A 21,789-nucleotide genomic window follows, 5' to 3' on the forward strand; every position below is an offset into this window, starting at 1 on the left:
CTGACAACATGCCAGGCTGCACACTTTGATTCAGCCTCATGTCTGGTTAACAACAACTGCCGTGACCATATGGTTTGTGTTTCGCCTCCCCACCAGAGTACAATAGACTTCTTATCAGTTACCTTTCGTTGTTTTGTCTTTTTTAACTCAAACATTATTGTCCGCTGGGGGGGGGTTTCTCGTCCTACATCCCCCAAGCAAACTGGGGTGTTATTGTCTATTCATGGTAGCTCTCGCTTGGATAAGGGAATGATATTCTAGCTGTAGCTCAAGTATTAGTTACCGTGGCGACTTTGCTGGCTATGGAGGGGCTCTGGCCTGGAAACCTTGCCAGGCACACAAATTTCCAGCGTTAACGTGATGCAAGGATATTGAGGGAAACTCTCCAGGCAAGTGTGAGTCAGTTCTTCCAGTGTTTGCGCGTTTGATTTTTTTTTGGGGGGGGGATCACACAATAGGCATGCTTGTATGAAGGTTGGTGTTGATCAGAGCTTGGATGCAGGCTGGTGTTGAATAATGCCTGGGTGAGGGCTGCTGAAGGGCTAAGTAGCTCTGTCCTGTCTGCTGTGCCTCTCTGCCTCACTGTCCACAGGCCTGCCATTGTTTTGCTCCATGCCTCAGCTTGACAAGGCTCCAGAAGCCAGCCATTGTATTTAATTACAGTCGCCAGCCCCCTCACAGACTCTTGTCCTTGTGTCCCAGATTTCCATGGGTGCTCTCATTAAGAGTGTGTGTGCGTGTTCAAATGATGGGGCTTTTTTTAAATTATTTTTTTAATGGATAGAGGAAAGCCTTTAGCTTGTTCAAATGTAAGCAATTTTTGTGTGTGGTTGGGTGGCACATCTGTTTGTCTCCGCGCGTTTCTAATGAAGGCAGCTTTAACGTGGATGAATAGCTCTGTGGTCACCCTAATAATGCAGGGGCTGTAATCAGTCCACATCAAGAGAGGCAGGAGAGCGCAGAAAACTGTGAATGGGTGTTTTTTTTTTTTTGCTAATGAGAAAATATGCCATGTTATGTAAGGGCTGCTCTATTTAGGTTTAATTTGTTTGACATGAGTGTGGTGACTGCTTACCCCAGTGGCATGGGCAAAGATGGCTCAAAATGACACCAATAAAATGCCAATAAGCAGCAAAGGGCAGACTCTCCCTGGCCGCAATCTGTCCTTGTTCTCACTGTGACTGAATCCCCTAAACCCCTTTGCACAAAATCGCCTCATTGCCTTTTTCCTTCTAAAACGCTGTAAAAAGAACGTGTCCTTTGCTACAAAATAATATAGTTCTTAAATATAGGCATATGCCAGAGCTGTCACAGTAAAATTAATCATCGTTGAGATTGTTTTCTAGGCTTGAAGTTAAATCCAGACAGGTGTGTGTGTGTAATACAGATGGCTCTGTAACTTGAGGTGAAAATATTAGTAATGTAATGCAGCCTTGCTTTCGCTCCCTCTCTGCGCACAGGAGGTGAAAGTAATCGTTTTTTTTTTTTTTTCATTTTTATTTTATGTCTTTGCTTATTGCTCAAACACATCATAGCTCTCTGTCCCTCCCACAGCTTTGCCTTTTTAGTTATTCCCTGCCTGCGTCCCTTCATCATCTAAAAAGTGTTGTTTTCCTCTCATTTCCCTGCCGCTTTCTCCACGCTGCAGTCCATGCAAGTCCTTTTCTCTTTCAAAAACATCGAAAACCATTACCGTGTCACCAACTTTCCTACATATTTCAACTCATATAGACCCATTTGCACCAAGAGCTTTAAAGGGTTGTTGTTGCTGTGAAGTGGTATAAGACATCTGGGCCTCATAAAAGACTTAATGTCTTGATATGCTAGGCCTGATTAAGTGTCACTGTTAGATGCTGCAATGTGAGCTTTATTACTGTTTAGCTTAACTGTCCCAGACACCTGAAACCCACTTTGGACATGCAGTATGTTTTCCTGACAGCAGAGATAACAGGGAGGCTTTGGAGAGGCTCGATTTTTGGTGTACGGTGATGATGTCTGTTATTTTTTTTCCAGGAAGCCTTGAAAGTATACGGTCGTCAGGTTGGTTTATTTAGGTTGTTCTGTGGGTAATCTTCCCCTGCGCCATCTGTTACATGAGCGTGGAGACTTGCAAGCAGAGACCTGCACACGCACATTATGAAAGAATAGCACGTTTGTGTGTAAGAGACAAAGACTTTGATGCTTCCTTTATATTGCCCAGTCAGGTTGTGTCCAGTGTGAGCGTTTGTGTGAGGTGCTGTCACGTGGAGTCAGTTCCTAGTCGTACTCAAGTCCTGCTGAACCAGTCCCCTCTGGTAAATATAGGTGGCTTATTGACACGCAAACACCGAGGTGCAGGTAGCTTCTGAGCTGCTTGCCAGCTTTGTGAGACCTTCTTCTGTTGAGCTGATGATGGTGGGTGGAGCAATATGGCCTGAGAAGATGTAAGCATACATATAGAATACCGGTATGGATGTTTGAGTGCCACAATGCCAAAAATCACATCAAGGAGTGACAGTTGGCAAAGATTGGTAACATTCATATTTTGTCATGTTACCAGTCAAAATCTTGTCTGACTATTTGTATTCAGACCACCATCATTGATTCATTTCAAGAAATTAGCTCATTTAAACACAAAATAGTCAATTGGAGATCAAAAATCTGCCTATATATTGGCTTCAGGGTGAACAAAAAGCCTGACACGGGTCACTCATAAGTCGAAGGCAGATGCAGCTCATAGGCTCGCCATTTGCTAACAGGGATTATACACTTATTTGGTCAACGATAGGTCACAGGGTAAAGGTCAGTGCAGCGAATGCATGTTTTTATATTTGATTAAAGAGCCGTGTTTTCTAACATACAGGATATTGAGGTCAGAGTCCAATGCATATTACTTCCGCTTAATCCCCGGTCACTTTATTTATCGTGTACAAGCAAACACAATACGGCTACCCTACAAATTGCCCTACACAGTGTCATTGTAGCCTTTGCCGGATAAAGAGGAAGCGTATTTATGTATGAATAAATACAAAAAAGCAAGGCGTAGGTGCGTGTGTTTGGTGCGGGGTGACTGAGTCACAAAGATTTGTCTTGCTTGGTCAGTAGCAGTATTTGTAGCTTTGGCACAGTGTGTGATGTATCTTTTAATATTTGGAAGCCCTCGCGCTTAAAACGACTGCACAGTTTAAAAATAAATAAAGGCACAGCTACAGGCCTTGTATCAGCACAGAAAACCTCTCTTTGAACCCTGCTACCAATGCAGCCCCTTGTTATATCACACACACACACTCACAAGACCTAATTTCAGCAGTAAATAAAAAATGCTGCAGAGGCTGAATCCATTGGCGCTTTGATGATCCAAGTGTGCTTTCGAAACTGTTTCTTCTTTGAAGACATGTTACGATGCCATGGACTCTTTCCTTTGGCTCATCTGATCAAGATGTTGTCCTTACGTTTTCAGCTTCTTTTTCCCAAACACACCGCTAGAAAGTGAGTAAGTTCCCCTTCTGGTGATTTGTATTGGATGTCGTCGACAGTGTATCAGTCTGCTCTGGGTTGTTTAGGATCTGTGTGAGTGTACACATGAGATTGTGTGTTTATCCCCCTCATATCGATTAATGCCGAATGTCTGTCAGCGCTCCATCTGATAGTGTTCACTAACCCCCTCTTGTTGCTTCTTTTCCTCTCCACAGCGATAGAGACCCAGAGTACCAGCTCGGAGGAGATAGTGCCAAGCCCGCCCTCACCTCCCCCGCCACCCCGCGTCTACAAGCCCTGCTTTGTGTGCCAGGACAAGTCCTCAGGGTACCACTATGGTGTCAGCGCCTGTGAGGGCTGCAAGGTGAGACTCCTGGCCTTCCTCTGAATCTGCCAAGCAAGCAAGATGTTCGTCAATCTTATAACCTTCATGTGATTTCCAGTTGGAAAAAAAAAACAAAACACACACACACACACAGCTTCACAGCCGAGACTCAAGATGATGAAAATGATAAGCCACGTCATTGTGGATATTTCACATCCTTGTGAGTTTTTCAGTGTTTAATGCTGGAATTTGATGTCGGAAATCAGTCAGAATTGTATTTGTGGAGAAGGATTTGCTGACATTATTGCTTGCTTTGTGAAATTCTCTAACAATCTATACGACCTGGAGGAACTGCAGTGACCTCTTTCAACTCTCACACCTGCACTCATAGGAAAACAAGATAACATATATGATGGACCTGCTTCTTATCTTGCTAAGAATGTGAAATGTTGTCCGTCCACGCATTTTTTGGTCCTTTTTTTTTGAATGTTGTTGCTGTTCATATCAGCTTTGCTGACGTGTCCACGTTGGCCGTCTATTATCAATACAGCCGTGTTGCACAGGTGCTGAGGAGGCCTCATAACTTCCATCTGCTCTGTTATCAGTTGATAGTTGCTGTGTGCATGCATACATGTTCTCCTGTTAGTGTGAGCACACAGAGCTCTTTATCTCGCTGCTCCCAAGGCAAGGAGCCACAGTTGTGTAAGCTCAGAGGAGGATAGCGATGATGAGTAGGAGGAGGAGGGATCTGTGGAATCTAATATAATGTTACTGCCAGGTGCAAACTTGTATTTCTCCGCAGTGTCAATATTTTAGAATCCACTGCGTTTTTTTATTATTATTTTATTTTTGTTTCTTGGCAATCGTGCACTTTTGAATTTATGGAGAAGAACTTTCCAAAAGTCGTAGAGTCTTCACAAAAACATGAGTATGTAAATCCTCCCTGCAAGGTTTGCTCATGACACATGCTGTGTGTGCAGCTAGAGGAGGTAGGGAGCGGTTGGATGAAGACAAGCAGGGCGGTGCGCTAATGGTGGCAGATGCTTGCTAGACCCTCCGAGTTTTTGACTGTGCAGCCAAGACTGCGGTCTCTGTGTGTTTCCATATGTGCACGGATGGAAGTGTTGTGGAAGGAAGGGGATAGAGCAGAGAGGGAAAAAAGCCATACTAAAGTAGGCAGGAGTCAGATGCAGTAAAAAAAATATGAAACAGTAAGGAAGGGCAGGCACCCAGGGGGAATGTCGAAATGCAGACAAAACGATTCAAAGATGGGAGAGACTGCAAGGAGGGAGATAGTGGGAGTGAGAGAGCAGACTGTGCTCTGGGAGGCATGAACAGGCAGACAGAGAGGGAAGAGGGGATGGTTGGAGGGGCAGCAGATTAGGCGGACGGGGTACAGGGGCCACAGCTGAACTCAGTGACACCAAAAGAAAGACGGTCCACGCCCCGGAGCACGGGGGAAGGGGAAAATAAGTAAAGAATGCGCAATGGGAGGAGAGCACAGGGAAGCGAAGAGTGTGGCACACACACACATGTAACCCTTTAACACAAACCCTCTGAGTGATCCATGAAACTTAACCTGCTTCCCAAATGCAACATATAAAAAGTTAACAAAGTAAATAAAAGCTGACCCCTATGCTGTTTTATAGAGAGAACCAAAGTGCTGCTCACTGCGCTGCTTCACCCAATTTTCAAGCAAAAATCTTTAAAATTTGATAGTCCTAGATTCTAAAATATGGAGATGTGGAAGTAGGGCAAACTGCACTTTTTGACAGCTTGACTGCTGGTGAAACAAAAACATCTTGAACTCATCACTTTGGGATCTGGAGAATGCTGGTGTTAGTTTTTTGCTATTTTACGAACTAATAATACAATTCATTGATAATGAAAATAATTGGTAGTTGCAGCCTTGAAGGCAGACATAGGAAAGAGATGAGGAGAACTGCACAGTAGCACCAGAAGGTGTGTGTACTTTATAAAGTATATATACGACAGAGAGATGAGGAAAACTTAAACTTTTAATGCCTGTGCTCTGTTTTCTAAGGTTGTGGCACATCCAGCTAGCAGTGCACAGCTTCTTTAAATAATCAAGTTGGGATTTTTTCTGCAGTTCTGAATTTAATCTCAAGGCCAGCGGTTGGTACAGTGAGCAGATACTACCTACAAAATACTAGCTGTTAATGAATTATTGTGCAAACAACACAATTTATACCTCTCTTAGGTTTTACATTTTTGGTATTAGTGCCTTTTAAAGCCACCTTTTGGCTACAAATCCAGCAAATCACCTCCTCCCGGTTCCTGGTGTCTCGTTTTTCATTTGGCTTAAACCCAGAATGTGTCCACAATGGTGCTGTGACGTTTGGCTTTGTAGCTAAATCCGTGACATTAAGGTTAATAGATGCTCATCGAAATGCAGTCGGGTGAGTGCCTCGAGATAAACGGTTGATGACATTAGACCACAGCAGAAGAAGGAGTGGTAGGAAGCGATGTGCAGTTTGTGTTAGTTTCATCCAGCTGGTTTTAATACAAAAGAATGAAAACGATCACAATTCTCCAAAATGATTTCGGCCAGCTCACAATAGCAGCTGCGTTATGTATCCCTGTTTCTGTTTATGTGTATCCATTTTTTTCCTTGAGGTGTTTACACGTATTAAGCCCCTGACTTTGATCTCAAAAGGTATGAAGAAACTCTGCGGCTATTTCACATCTTAATCTGCTTTTAATGTTTTCACTTAACGCGGCTCTCTATTGTCTAACAGGCACTGAATAAATAGGGCTTAAATAAATACGGATTAAATAAGTAAAATAATAAGACTAAATCACAGCTCTTGGTAGCGTGTGTGTGTGTGTGTTTGTGCGTCTGAAAGTAGTGTGTCTGTTCTGTGGTTAGTGTGAGCGTTGAACACAGCTCGCGTCGCCTCAGGCAGAGGCAGCGGTTGTGCAAGTTGTAAGTGGTCACCTTCATTATGGCAAACTCTCATTAATCAGAGGTTTAAGTGGATTGCTGATGTGGCCTAAGCGAAAATGTAAACAGAAATAAGCGGCGTGCATTAAAGTCGATACAAATCTTTATCGGAGTTTTGAGGTACGGAGCAGGTTTGTTCACATCTTTGAACGAGGTTGGACAGAAATCATTCCTTGAAGCATTAAAACTGCCACGTTCTGAGGAGCGGACTTAAGTTATTATACACACAATCTGACACTTGCATATAGCAGATAAAAACTTTGCAACAGTATGATAAACACAAGGAAGCCTGACGGAGGACAAATTTTATTTTAGGTGATTTCTCCTACGTGGTTAGTGTGTTGTTCTCTGTCTGCACTGAAATCGTGTCAGGACTCTGCAGCCAGCTCTTTGTATGCTGGGGATACAGTTGATATTTTAATTCGTCAACCAGCAGATATTGTGCAGTGTAAATTGTTTTAGAACAATGAAAAACAGTAACTCAATACATGAGTTTTACTGTCAGTTGCTGATGCACTCTCTGCCCCCTGAAAACACTGCAGCTCGGTTATGATAGAAACTTTCAGCTCTTAGCATTTGTTTCGTAAAATGTTTCTCCATAAAACAACAAGCCTTCTCTGCTGAAAATCGTTTTTTCCAGGGTGACGGCTGAGGTAGATTATTGTTAACCGGAGAGAGGATATGTGCATATCGACTGACTGTATTGACTCAATATTCAGATTTATTGGTTAACTGCAGCTTCGTTTAAGGCTGAGGTGTGAATAGCAGCAGTTTGATTCAAAATTGAAGCCGTTTAATGAATATTTCACTTTTTGCAAGCAGTGGTTTCAAGCTTGGTCATTATGCTTATCAATAATGCAACCAACATGGGCATGATCACACACAAAACAAATGCATGACTATTTAAAGCAAAATACGACTACTTGCAACCAATAATCCAAAATTGTTGTCTTCATCCTTTACGTTCAGAACTGTGTGCGTACATAACAGTGGTATTTCAGGTAAATAAATCATTTTAAATGCGGCATTCATGGCAGTATTTTCGATCAGATTCTTTGAAAAACTGAACTGACTCCTCACAGTCACTTAAAATCTTTAGGAATGTTGGCTAAAACTACAGAAATCCCACTAGTTCAGCAGCCAGTATCAGCTGCGAGTCCCCTGTCTGTGAACCGGCTGCCTGCCCACTCAATAGCTGCAGTGTTAATTTGAAAAATTCAGGATGCACCGTATCTCTGACTTCAGAGGAGATGACTTGGCATAGCACACTCAATAATTCAACACTACAGGCATGTGAATGTATGTGGCGTCTCATCTGAGACTGGGGTAAGTTGAGGGTTAGCAGCGTCGGCTTTGCTGCAGCATGCCAAACTACAAAGGCATTTCCTGGGGGCTGCAGCGAACTGAGGAAACAGGAGGGGGATGTTGAGCTCTGCTACTTGGAGACAGCTCATTCGTTTGTTGTTTAAGTTCTACCGCCCGCACATACTTACCAGGATTGCACTTCTTTTCCCCTGCAGATATTAACACTTAAACATTAAATATGCATGCCCACCCCCTCATGTTTATGTTTTTGTCTTGGAGGCATGGCAGTGCGTAGCGGGTGATCTCTCTTCCTGGTATCCACTGCAACAGGGGAGGGGAAGCGACCACGTTTCGAAAATCCCCATGTGCCGCTTCATGCGTGAATGTCCCCTATTTGCTGTATTTTTCAGATGAGCCCTCTTAGCAAGAATATGTCTTTGCTAATGTGTGGGCTGTGGCGATAGCTGCTTAGTGAGGGAGGCAGGGTCACGGGCGCAACACATGCAGCGGGAGGCTGGGAACACACTCTTAATCTGGGCACAGTGTGAAAGTCACGTAAGAGAGGATTCCTGTGTTTCCCTGTGAACTCTCCAACCCCAGACTCCCCCAGCCTTCCTCTTAAATAAAGCGCTCCTTCGCACACATGCAAAGTGGAGTGCGCTCATAAACGCGTGAGCTTCATTACCAGGTAGACAGCTGTGAACTAAAGAGCACATGACACGCAGTCACGAACGTACAGTCACCGTTCTCTCCTCTTTTGCATGCTGCCCTCCCTCCCTCCCCCCTCTCCTTGCAGCTCTCATCTCCTCTGAACACTGCAGGGTGGCTGACAGGCCCGCTGAGGGCTCTTGTCGCCGGGTGGATTAAGCGGTGATACAAAAAGAGGCTTAAGGGCCGCAGGAAGCAATGACTCCTAAAAGATGGAGGGAGGGGGAGGGAGGGATGGGCAGGAACAATTGACTGGCCCCATGAGCCAGCAGCAACAGCCAATCAGGAGGTGCTGCAAGAGTGCACCTGAGCCTCATGGTGTCAGGAGGGAGTGGATCAATCCCCCGGTGACACTGGGGTCAGGGTCAGGGTCGGGGCACTACCGGATCAAAGAGGCCATGATATACGCACACACAAAGACCACAGACTTATCCCTCAGCATCAGCCGCCAGAAATAACGTTAAACTAAAAGCCTTTATCTGTTGACTTTGTTGTTTGTTCAGCGCTCGCTGTCCTGTTGGGAGGAAGCAAGTCTTTTCTGAGGGTCTTTTATTATCTACTGCAGGTACCAAACTGTTTCCATGCTAGCAAATGTGCCAGCAAAGCCCAAATTAATTGAAAATGTTGCCATTTTTTCATCCCTTATCGTCACAAAAAAAATGTTTTTCACACCAAAGCAAAACATTTAATGAAGTCAGACAAAAACCCAAACGAGGTGACCTTCTGAGTGTTGACACACTTCCTGTTTCAGCTAGAAAACACTTTCATCATGTTCAGATATCACTCTATACGTACGCCCATGCTCGTAGTACGTTGCCCCAGACAGATGACAGACATGAGAAACCATGCGCACTTCCTCTTTATCAGAAGCCCGCATCACTTCCGCTCTGCGCTGGTGGACGGGAGATGTGAGAAGAGGCTGGTGATCCGGGAAGGACAAATTGCGGGCTTAGGTCCACCAGCCATCTGTCGGCTAGCAGAGCTAATCCCTCTGCATGGGCTGGGGCTCCCTGGCAGCTTCTGCACCACGGCGCACCGTTGCTCCACCCGCCCTCCGCTGGTTCTACCCACCGTCCTACCCACCAAAACATAACCCATGTCCCACAGCGTTGCATCAATACTCTCTCTGACCTGTATTACATCCGTCCAGAGCTGTGCATGCTGCGCACTCACTCAGTTGTGCCTGATTTGTATTAACCTCTTTTTATCTTTTTGACACACAGGGGACATTTGTACAATAAGGCCACAGAGGTTAACATTGATTTTACTGTGTTTGCGTAGTATTAAGAGGAATAAAAGTTGTGTTGCATGGCTTCTCGAGTGATTTGTCATTGTTGACTCGGTATTAACACCAATGCAGTCCGTATTTCCATCCATAAAACAAAAAATACAGCTCTCTCTGTCCTCAGAATCAGAAAAAAAATTGTAGCTCAGAACTTTGAAATGTGGTCAGTTTTTCTTTCGTCTTTTTTGCTCACTTTGTGAATTGTTTTCTAGCAGGTTTAGGACTGCTTTAGGCTGCTTTTAACGTTCACAGGGAGATGTGTGTTGCATCAGTGTGGGAGATGTCTTGCTGTTTCAATTAAAACATTGTTAGTCTTCCCTGAAGATCTCCTATTGCAGCCCAGTGACCAAAGATGAGCTCATTATGCTTTGTTCTCTGTCTCATCGGCTTAGACTTAAGTTTTTGAATTTATTTTCTTGTTTGTTCTGGCCCCGTTGGATTCATGTAGAACAATATGGATTCTTTTTTTTATCCTTATACAACACTTTCAGCCTACGGTCTCTGTCTCTCTAATAATATGCGCTTGGCCTGGATCTAGAATTGCTTATTTCTGGCTGTCTAAACTAGGCCACAGTTATGTGACACCCAGTAACCCTGTGCCTTTTGCCCCAAATGCCTCTGGACTTGTAACGTCTCCAGAAGCAGTTTATGTTTGTGCGTCTGACGTGGACCTCAGTGAGCAGGTGGACAACCTCATAAGATGGTAGCAGTCCAGTATTAGTCTCTGTCCAGATTATGTGACGGGTTAAGCCCTTTATGGACTTAACTGTTTGGTAGTTCATTGCCTCTTAACTGCAGCTGTATATGGCAATTCTGCGTGGCCTCGTTTTGATTTCGTATTTTTTTGACCTTTGCGAGTTGTTTGCTTGATTCGGGTGGCTGAACCGCTGGAAACACACAGGCACAATATGAAAAGAGTCACTGATGCCTTCACATTTTTTTTGTTTTTTATCAAATCTGAATAGTGCAAACAGTTTAATTTTGTAGAATCTTTAAACAAGAAATGGGGACCGAATGAAATATCATGATTTGAAGCTCTGATTAGACTTCAAGGACTGTCATGAAATCCTAAATCACAATGTCTCCCTGTCAAGCATATATTCTGCGGCAAGTGAACATTCAGTTTATGAATTTGAAAAGGAAGCAAGAACAATGGGCAGCATGGGGGTCTGAGTGACAAGAACCAAGCTGTGATTGCTACATGACTGGATCAGAGCATCTAAAAAAAAAAGAAAGGCAGGTCTTGTGGGGCGTTCACAGTATGTAGGGGTTATTAGCTACCAAAAACGGTTCAAGACAGGACAACTGGTTACCTGACAGCAGGGTCATATACACTTTAAGCTTCGTGATCTGCATGAGGAATGAAGGCTCTCCTGTTTGGTTTGATCCCACTGATTAGCTCCTGTGGCACAAACTGCTATAAACCTAAATGCTGGCTGTGATATAAAAGTATCAGAACAAACTGTACGTTAGAGCTTGTTGCCAATAGGACTGTCCCAGATAATGCCCATGCTGACGTCCGTCCACCGCGAAAAGCCCCTCCAACGGCCGTGTGAGCATCAGAACTGGAGGCGTCAGAGCTGTTTTTGTCCACACATGGTGCATCTAAACAACATCGGCCAAACGATTGTAATGTTGTGGCTGTCTAATGTATATATATAAGCTGAGTAATTCATGCTCTCCTTGCCAAGACAGTCCCATCTCTGTCCGTCCCTCCACCAACACTTGCCCTCTCTCTTCAATGCCTTATCGCTCTGTCGTTGTGTCTCACAGGGCTTCTTTCGGAGAAGCATCCAGAAGAACATGGTGTACACTTGTCACCGGGAGAAGAACTGCATCATCAACAAAGTCACCCGCAATCGCTGCCAGTATTGTCGGTTGCAGAAGTGCCTGGAAGTGGGGATGTCAAAGGAGTGTGAGTACAAAATTCATGTCACCCAAAATGCTCCCACAGGGCTTTTAAGGCCAAGCACAGATCTCATCATAGTTCTTTAATCCCACAGGGGTTAGTGGGATTGTTACCACTGCGGGAAGTCTTAAGTCGCAGCATTTGTTGACATTTATTCCACTACTAGCATTGCGTAAGTGTTCACCACTGAAGCACACACAGATCAGCTTTGGCAGTGATTCACGGGTGAACGTGGACGCTTAATTTTTCATTAATCCATGACTGCACTCACTATCTTCCAAAGCAATCTGAGAACTTATGTCATAATGCTCTGTGTGGGCGGAAATTTTTTTGTCATTTTAATGAGACTTTTTTTTTTTGTTTAGCAAAGCAAAAACAAAATCTTTTAGTTGTTGTTTATTTAGCTTTGAGATTTTGGAATGAAATATCAACCATATAGGCGAGACAAAGGGCAGCCATGATGCAGACTGGCAGTAACAGTCAGGGTGTCGCCAGGCTTGGCAGGCCTCCGTGATGAATATGTTCTCACCTGCCGAGAGTGAAAGAGCAGGCGTCTGCTCCCATCATTGCACCCCGGGGGCTGTGTGAACATACACACTCACACACTCATACACACAGGCAGTCAGACTTGATAAAGTAATTGGTAGAGGTGTGACCGCAGAGAACTCAGGGGCCAGCAGGGTTTTTACCTCAACACAATCACATGACACACACTATGAGACACACACACACTCAGCCACTACCATTCTACACAATGTCCCAGTGTGTGTTTGGGATACACTCTTTCAAATCAATGCGATCACTAACTGCTCTTTTAAAACACACGTATCAGTATTTAAACAGAACCTACAGCACCTCTCCTCCTCTTCCAGACACACACCTGTTTAAACACACATGCATGCAGCCCTCATTGCTCCGTCTCTCTGTGCCTCCTGTCTTCCCAGCGCTATTTACCTCATCTTTGTGGTACAGCAAGTGCAGGGAGCGCTCCCCATGCCACAGCACTGTGGCTTACAGTAAAAGAAGTTATCCTCTGAGCTCCTTAGCTTTGAATGGGGCCATTAATCATGGTTAGAAGGATCACAGCAGCCAGTTCTTTTACACACACGTGTGCACTGAGGCACACTACAGGGGAGTAGACTGGAATTGGAGAGCCATCTAGTGGTGAATTTGTTGTACTGCAAAAGAGGCAGGTGAGAGAATTTTTCTGAATGGACTCAAGGCTGGAAATTTTATCATAGATTTATAGATTTCCTCCCACCTTTGCTGTGCTACTTTCGGTTTAATGCGTTTTTCAGACTGTGGTCATTTTGTGCCGAGTGTGCAGATTGCTTTGTCTTGTGGTCACAACGGTGACTTTGGCCAGCGAAACTGGTCTGGGCTGGTGAGGAGGGAGAGGCTGGCCATCTGGGGGCCAGCAGGGACTCTCAGCGCTTGTGACACACACCCGAGAACGCACACGCTCATCAAAATGCTTGCCTGCGCATAAATTCATGCGCACACTCAAATTATGCACATATGAAGTGACAAACACAAATTGGTATGAATAAAAACGCTTTAGCAGAAATACGCCCTGACAGCTCCACTTAGAACGCCATACACTGTCCGTCACGCACACATACAGAAGGTGGACCCCCTGCTAGCGCCAGGGGACGTCTGGGTGACCTTGTGTCTGCTGGCAGACAGCTCCAGACGACAGTGCCAGGCCTGCTGCCAGGTGGCAATGCCAAGCAAGACGGCATCAGAAGGAGGGAGGGGGAGGGTTTGGGGAGCGAGCGCAGGGTTACAAGGGAAAACGCCTGCAAGCCACTGCCAGTTAGCTGTCAACCCGACAATGTGTGGTTAAAGCAGAGCGCTATGTATGGCCAAAATGAAGGGTAACATATGATATTTAGAAAAAAGAAAGAAAAAAAAAGTCTCTATCTAAAATAAAGTTCACAATTGAGGCAACGTGATAGCCGAGTGGTTAGTGCGCGTACCATATGGGCACATACGCCCTGAGCAGCGGATCCTTGGTTCAATTCCCATTGGTTCAATGACCATTTGCTGCATGTCACTTCCCTGCTCTCTCTCCTCTACTCTCTGCACTGTCCTATGAAGTAGAGGTGAAAGTAAATAAATAAATCTTCACAATCATGTTTAGATAGCTAAAAATTTTAAAATTTTACTTACTGCATGTTGAGTCTATTATTTTGACTCCCAATGCGGGACTAGAACCTCTCCAACGGATCACTAGTTTAAAAAAAACTATGACGTTTCTATTGTGTTTGCTTTCTACCTGTTCATTACCAGGTAGTTTCACATCTTCAGGCCTCTAGAAAATTAAAACTGATCTGTCTGGGAGTCTTTTAGAAATGTGTTCTCAAACAGATGAGAAGCACAAAGACAGTATGCTAAAATAAGGCTGCATTTACGTCACATTTGAGCAACAACAAATGCATTCCCGCTGCTTAATCTCGTCCTTTTTTTCCCATTCGGTACGACCGTATGCACATACTGTGTTTATGTTAGAGTTCAGAGCAGCCGCTGTCCCTCAGAAACCCCTCCTCCTCCTCTTTTTTTTCTTTTTTTGTCTAACTCTCAAAGTTATCGCCCACATTTTCCTCGAGGAAGGTGTTATTCAGCGATAGAAAAAGTAATAAAAGTAAAATAAGATGAAGCACAGAATGATGGAGAACAGTGCAAAGGGAGGATAACATCAGCCAGAGAGGCAGGATAGCAGAGAAAGATGAAGGCTGTGAGAGGCAAGAGTATTGAACCCAGTGTGAGCGAGAATGAAAATCTAGACTTGAGAGAGCAAAAAGGTGGGGGAGGGAGGGATGAGAGAGGCTGGAGGACAGAGAGAGGGGGAAAGTTTCATCACTGTCGACGGTGGCTCTGCGCTGCGAGCAGCAGGAGCAGGGGGAACATTGACATTTTTATCTTTCCATTGAATTTAATCTGTGTGATGGACGAGCTGCCAGCGCTTTAATTTTCCTCACACGAATTATCCCTGTCTGCCCACCTCTCTCTGTCTTGTACACAGACACAAACACGCGCACGCACAAATGCATACACACCGCCGCGCCGAAATCGTCTATTAAGTGCACGCCGCAGCCGAAATCCACTCTGAGAACGAATGATTGAGTGATGGCCGGGCATGTGTGTGTTTGTGCCGTCACAGTATTCTGTACACGTTACACACCGGCTCTTGTAAATCATTTTTATGCTATGAGCACGTAACTGCAAACAATCCAGGATGCAAGTTCCCCCATTAGCATTCATATTCTCATAATGCATTTTGAAAGATGCATTGCTGGAAGTTGACATACACAAACATCAAGCGCGCATTTGTGTCCCCACACACACACACACACACACACACACACTAAAAAAAAAAAAAATCCAGGCAGTATTTCTTTCATTTGCGCTCCCCCCCCCCCCCCTACAGGCCTTCCCCCCCTCCCAAGTTATTGCATGTGGCAATTCGCCATGACAGATCGCCAGTCGTGCCTAATAGTTCTTTAATGACTTCATTAAATTGTGTTGTGCGGCTTATGATTGTGCTGCCAATTTGTCAGTGCGGGTAATGTCTGGGCACTTGGGATGCCCCACTTTTATTTGTGAATTAATTGGACATTGACTGTGTTGCAGCCCTCCGCCCCTCCCGTCATGGCAGACAGGGCACAGATTCCCAATCAGCCCCACAAGCATGGCTGGCCCAAATATGCTCAGCGGCTTACTACAGTTTTACGCAACCGGCCTCCAAAGCTTAGCATTGTCAAACGGGGCGTTCCTTCACTAACTAAGTCTTAATTAGCTCATTAAAGAAAATGGAAGTCAGTGTTTTTCTTGTTTTCATTGTCATGGCTTAGTAAACTGTATCATCACAACATATTGTATAATATAAGGCTTCAATCATCATTGGTCACTCTTCACTGTTTTCCTCTGCATGTTTTGGTGGCTACACTTTTGCCTGCCAAATGAGCACCAATAAACACTGGAAAATAATGCATTACCAGGATCACAGCAGGGTCTTCTTCATTTCGTGCTTAGCAATAACATAATGCAGGATGAGACTTCCAGCCCCCGCCTTCCTCCTTCCCTTCATGTTCTCCCAGGCAGGGAGGCCTGTCTGTGGGCTGATGAATGAGCAGCAGCACTGAGCAGTGCTTCCCTCCTTGGCCTCGGTCCAGGCCCCTCTGTCAAAGACACTGATCTCCCATCAGCCTGAGCGCTCTCGCCCTTAATGGTCAAGGTTATGATTAAGACAAGGAAAATCTGATCTTAGGTCAGTGGCTGCGGGAAATGCAGGTAGCTCGAGGGGAGGCAGAGATTGGAGAGCTGATAGAGATGAGTTTAGGAAAGGGCGGATGATTTAAAGCCGAAGAAAGCGATTTTAGAAAGGAGAGACTGTTAAGAGAAACTGAAAGGAAAGCGAGAATGTGTTGTATAACCAGGAGAGGGAGAGAGATGTGAGAGAAAGCTGGAAGGTTTTTTCCGGCATGGCTCCGCAGCCGAGCCCTTTTAAAACCATTAGAGGCAGGATATTTGTCATATTATGTTATTAGATTAGCTGGGACCCCTAATGAAAGCTGTGGCAATTTGTCAGCCTTATGGATAGCGCCATCCCCCACCACTATTTATCAACTAGCACCCCATCTCACCCAATCCACCTCCAGCCTCAACACACACACACACACACACACACCGACAGACATACACAACGTACACACGGCTAAGCTGCACCCCAGTGTAGATGGGCTGGGAGAAATGGATCGAGCTTGTAATGGGATTCCAATGCTAAACACCCCGCCTAGTGTTTTTTGTCATTTGGGGTGAGCACACTACTCTGAGCCAGATCGCCCAGAGGGAAACAACAGTGGATTTTTTTTTTTTTCAAGGTTTTATTTTTTTTTCTTTCTCCATTACCATAGACCTTCCTGGATGGAGCTGTCTCACTACATTTATCTTAAAGCATCGGATAGGAAAGATGCTGCTGCTGTTTGCTGCAGACAGAGCGTCCTTTCCTGCTGATGACTTTGCCTTTGATCTGGATCTCAGGTTAACTTGAGGTGGTGTCAGGAGGTGCTAATGTGCGACACGTAACATCCAGGTCGTGTTTGCCGTGTGCTTGCATGCAGTTTGTAACAGGCTGCACACCATACAGCAAGCTGAAATAAATCCAAATATCAGGGTGAATGCAATAATTGAGTTGATTGGTGAGATGCAATGTGAGCGACTGTTTTTAAGAAATTCGAGCTCAGATGTAAAGTCTAAAGAAACGTTGTTGTCATACATACTAATCTGTGTGCTTCTTTGCTCTCTGTAGCGGTGAGGAATGATCGGAACAAGAAGAAAAAGGATGAGAAGAAGCAGGAGTGCACAGAGAGCTACGTGCTGAGTCCTGACACAGAACAGATGATCGACAGGGTTCGCAAGGCACACCAGGATACTTTCCCCTCTCTCTGCCAGCTGGGCAAATACACTACGGTCAGTGGCATGAAGCTGACCATCTGTTTGTCCCCATATTCATTCTTTTTTTTTTCATCTAAGTTGTTTTCACCTTAATTTCTAAATAAATCAAATGTCTTCATTTTTACAGACCAACAGCTCGGAACGACGCGTATCTTTGGACGTAGATCTGTGGGACAAGTTCAGTGAACTTTCAACCAAGTGCATCATAAAGACAGTGGAGTTTGCGAAGCAGCTGCCCGGCTTCACGACGCTTACCATCGCCGACCAGATCACTCTGCTCAAAGCCGCATGTCTGGACATCCTGGTACGAACAGCTTTTCTTCGCAAGATTTCACAGAGCGTTACCATATTTTGTGTGAATATTTAAAGCAGGGGTGTACATTTGTTGTGTTAAACGCTTACCCTGTTCTGTCCCTGCTGTCCACAGATACTGCGGATCTGTACACGCTACACACCAGAGCAAGACACAATGACTTTCTCAGATGGACTCACGCTAAACCGAACCCAGATGCACAACGCCGGCTTTGGTCCCCTTACTGACCTGGTTTTTGCCTTCGCCAACCAGCTCCTTCCTCTGGAGATGGACGATGCAGAGACGGGGCTGCTCAGCGCCATCTGTTTGCTGTGTGGAGGTACGACAAGTCAATAAAACAATGCACCTTACATTAACGGAAATAGTTTTTACAGTTTATTAAAGCTCCTTTCCCCTTTTCTGCCCTGAAAACAAAGACAGACTGTAGCAGCAGTAGGGTACCAACGCCGCACTCCTTCACTGAGCACTACCTCGTGGCTGACTGTGATTGTGACAGTTGGAGAGTACTGACACGTTTTTTTCCTGCACTCTGGGTTTTTCCACAGATCGACAGGACTTGGAAGAGGCAGACAAGGTGGACATCCTGCAGGAGCCCCTTCTGGAGGCGCTGAAGATTTATGTAAGGAAGAGGAGGCCCCATAAACCGCATATGTTCCCCAAGATGCTCATGAAGATCACGGATCTGAGAAGCATCAGTGCTAAAGGTCTGTGGTCCACCAGTGTTTATATGTGAATAGGACTAAAAAGATTAGTTCAGTTGATCATTTTTCTTGTTTGCATCTTAAAATGTTTAACTTTCTTGCATTCTCTGGTTATATCATATTAGACAGAATACAAGATAATTATTGCTTTAGTACAAACAGTGTATTTTGTTAGAACTTTGGTAGCTTACATTTTTCTGCCTCTCTGATCCCCTCTGCAGGAGCTGAGCGTGTCATCACTCTGAAGATGGAGATCCCCGGCTCCATGCCGCCTCTCATCCAGGAGATGCTGGAGAACTCAGAAGGTCTGGAGTGCGGGGCAGCAGGCGGCCGGCCCAGTGGAGCCCCTCCAGGCAGCTGCAGCCCCAGTCTGTCCCCCAGCTCTGCCCAAAGCAGTCCAGCCACACAATCGCCGTAGTTGCGGCCCACCTTTTTATTTTTTTCCTCATGTTGCTCTCTGTCTCCTCATTCTGAAGAGGAGGGGCGAAGGAGGTGGGCCTTGACCCTAACTGCTGAACACAGGAGACTGGCAGAGCCAACCTCCTCCTCTCCTACAACACAAATCCCCATCTCCTGATCTGCTTTTCCCTCAGTCTGGAACCACCGTCCGGACGTGAGGGGAGGTGAGGCTGGAGCAGGCCGGGGTAACAGGATGCCTCCAAGATACCACACCGTAAACACTGCTGATGACTCTTCCTCCTTCTCCCCCCCACTCTCCTCTCCACTGCTGCTCCTCCCCTCTCCACCATCTCTGGGAAAGACTGATCGAAGCAAATCTGGACGCAGCGGAGACCAGTTTTGAGCGAAACTGAGAGTGGGTGTGGCACAACGGAGCAAATCTATTGACAATGAAAAACAGACTGACTTGAGACGAACACCAGACACTTTTTGTTTTTTTTGTTGTACTCTGAGGCAGACTGCAACTTTGGGACTCGTCAAAAGACCCCACTCCTCAAAGACTTTGGGTCTTTTCTCTTTTTCCAATTTCAAAAAACAGATTTCGTACAAAAGATATATAAATATATATAGAAAAATTAAGGAACTATTGTGATTGACATGTCCAGAGCAGAATGGCAGGTTGAAATGAGGACATGTTTTCTGAGCTGAGATTAGAACTTGTTGTACTCCTTCACCGTTTGAATCTTTTCATACCCATCAAGAGTATTGAGAGAGATGTTTCAGTTTCACATTTGTACATTATTCTAATTAACAAAAAGCAAAAGATGTTGAAATTTCTCTCCAATGTACACATGCAAACACATACACACACATATACATGCAAGACACACACACTCTCAAATGTGTACAGAAAACAAGTCGCAATGAATATCACCCACTATTCCAGGTTGGATTTGTTTTCCTTTTTTTTTCTTTGTTTTTTTCTTTTTCTTCCAAGAGAATGGGGAAAAAAAATGATTGTATGAACTTGGTTGTATGATATGGTCACAGGTCCTTTCAAGAAATCAAATTAATGAAGATTCATTATTAAGGTGTATTTTAAGTAGCCTTTGAGTTTGTGTATATAAGCTGTATTCATTTCTTTAAAACTATGAAGAGTTTTAGGCTTCACCTGATTTTTTTTTTAAGAATACCTTTTATGTGTTTTGTTTATAGGTTTGTGATTCAAGAGAAAAAAAAAGACATTTTGAGCACATTTTACTGAAGGAAGTTCTTTCATGTTTTTGTGTCCCTACTCAATAGTGGACAGACCCTTCACCAATCACTGGCTGTTCAGAATGTGGCTTTCACAAACAATTTCAACCCTTTTTTGCCCCCTTTTTGTTTTTAAAAGCCTGTTTTTTATGTACAGTAGATAACAAAGTAGCACTCCTGTCGGGGCATAGCTTTTTTGGCCATGTAGCAGAAAGAGAAGGTGTTCCCTAAAATGGTGAGTTCGGTGCCATCTTGTAGCCTCGTGGGCTAAAAGACGACAGCTCAGCTTCAAAGAGAATTAAAATGTGAAGAAATGGTGTACATACACTCTGTATTAAACACGAGTAATTCTCAGCCCTCTCCGAATGGATCAATCTGCAGTGGACGGGAGACGATTGTAGTGGCCCCTCTGCTCTGTCAGTGGTCAGACAAGTGAAGGTCCCAAATGTGATGTTTGTCAGCTAAGTCCTCACAAATCCCACCCCCACCACCTCCGCCTGGCAACCTGTGGTAGAAACAAGTATGACTTTATGCCGGATCCAGAGCAACCTCGCGCCCTGTGACTCACTTTACACCAAAACGCCTTCACCATTAACACACGTCATCAAGACCATCATTACTGTACACACACCAATGTCTCAGGAAGGAATCATTTTGTGTGCTTGGCCTGTTATTTGTATATGTTCTGTGCTGCACCCCCTAAAGCCTCCGATCACAGATGCACATGTACACTCACTTCTGCTACTGAGCCCCTGAATTTTTCTTCAGTCACTCACTTTTGTTAGGCCTGGCAGACCAGGACTTTATGCAGAGAGACGCCGACCCTGACCCCCGTCAACGTTACACACATAGGATGCCAGTGTGGAGTCTCTCTGAGTCGTTCATGTGTACTTTTTTTATTTGTACGGTCAAAGCTGCTTTCATCATTTAGGACTTTAACCTGTCCAGAACAGCGCACAAGTTTTCCCTCCACAGCTAATCTGGAATAGCAACAGACACACCGTCAGTTTGAGAAGTATGGAATATGTTGCAATTTTGTCAAGATTATCAAGCGACTTTGAAAAAAAAGACAAAACAACAAAAAAAGATAAAAAAATAAAAACCAACATTTAATAATTAAACGTGTTTGCGTTGTTCGTGTGTCATTCTTTTCGTTCTCTGCAGCCGGAGGATCACAGCCGTACAAACAAGCTGGTCACGGAGGCAGTCAGTAATTTTCCAAACACTTTCTGGAAGCCTTGTTTTTGTGGGTTGTAACAGCATAGCATTACAGAGACTGAAACTTTAAGGTTTTAGGTCATGGATGACGCTTAAATTCAGTGCAAACTGGAGCCCAAGAATATTCATGACCTTAATCAAAATCTGCATTAGGATCTCATGACCTTAGTAACAACTGAGAAAGAAAACATCAAAGAAAAGTCCAGTTGCTTTTTACCGAAGCTCCTCAGATTACCAAGACCCAAATGACTGAGAATCTACACGGACATATTGCAGCATTATTTGTTCAAGTGTGATCAGTAGTCAGGTTTGTGTAAGCAAACTTTGAATATATTGCTGTATAGCATACATTAGAGCGAGTCCGCTGACTTTACGGCTCCTTTCTACTTGTGCTTCTGTAACAGGCTGCTGTTGAGAAAATAATATGGCTGCACTTTAAAAATAGGAGGGCTCAAGAAAATTACATTGTGCAGCAGCTCTCTACCTGGAGCTGG

General features: G+C 44.5%; 1 protein-coding gene across 6 annotated transcripts in view; it reads left to right on the plus strand.

Moving 5' to 3' along the window:
- Positions 1-21,198, plus strand: part of raraa (retinoic acid receptor, alpha a) — a 155,383-nt gene extending 134,185 nt beyond the window's left edge. For all 6 annotated transcript variants that reach the window (XM_008289795.1, XM_008289796.1, XM_008289797.1 and 3 more), the window contains 7 exons: positions 3,672-3,820; positions 11,818-11,959; positions 17,265-17,425; positions 17,538-17,714; positions 17,838-18,042; positions 18,269-18,427; positions 18,646-21,198. In XM_008289795.1, the coding sequence (XP_008288017.1) occupies positions 3,672-3,820; positions 11,818-11,959; positions 17,265-17,425; positions 17,538-17,714; positions 17,838-18,042; positions 18,269-18,427; positions 18,646-18,842 (1,190 nt within the window). In that variant the 3' untranslated portion in view covers positions 18,843-21,198. The remainder of the gene's footprint in view (positions 1-3,671; positions 3,821-11,817; positions 11,960-17,264; positions 17,426-17,537; positions 17,715-17,837; positions 18,043-18,268; positions 18,428-18,645) is intronic.
- The last annotated feature ends 591 nt before the right edge of the window (positions 21,199-21,789 follow it).

The sequence above is a fragment of the Stegastes partitus genome, unplaced genomic scaffold (genome assembly GCF_000690725.1).
Source record: "Stegastes partitus isolate 25-593 unplaced genomic scaffold, Stegastes_partitus-1.0.2 Scaffold637, whole genome shotgun sequence".
NCBI classification, from domain to species: Eukaryota; Metazoa; Chordata; class Actinopteri; family Pomacentridae; genus Stegastes; species Stegastes partitus.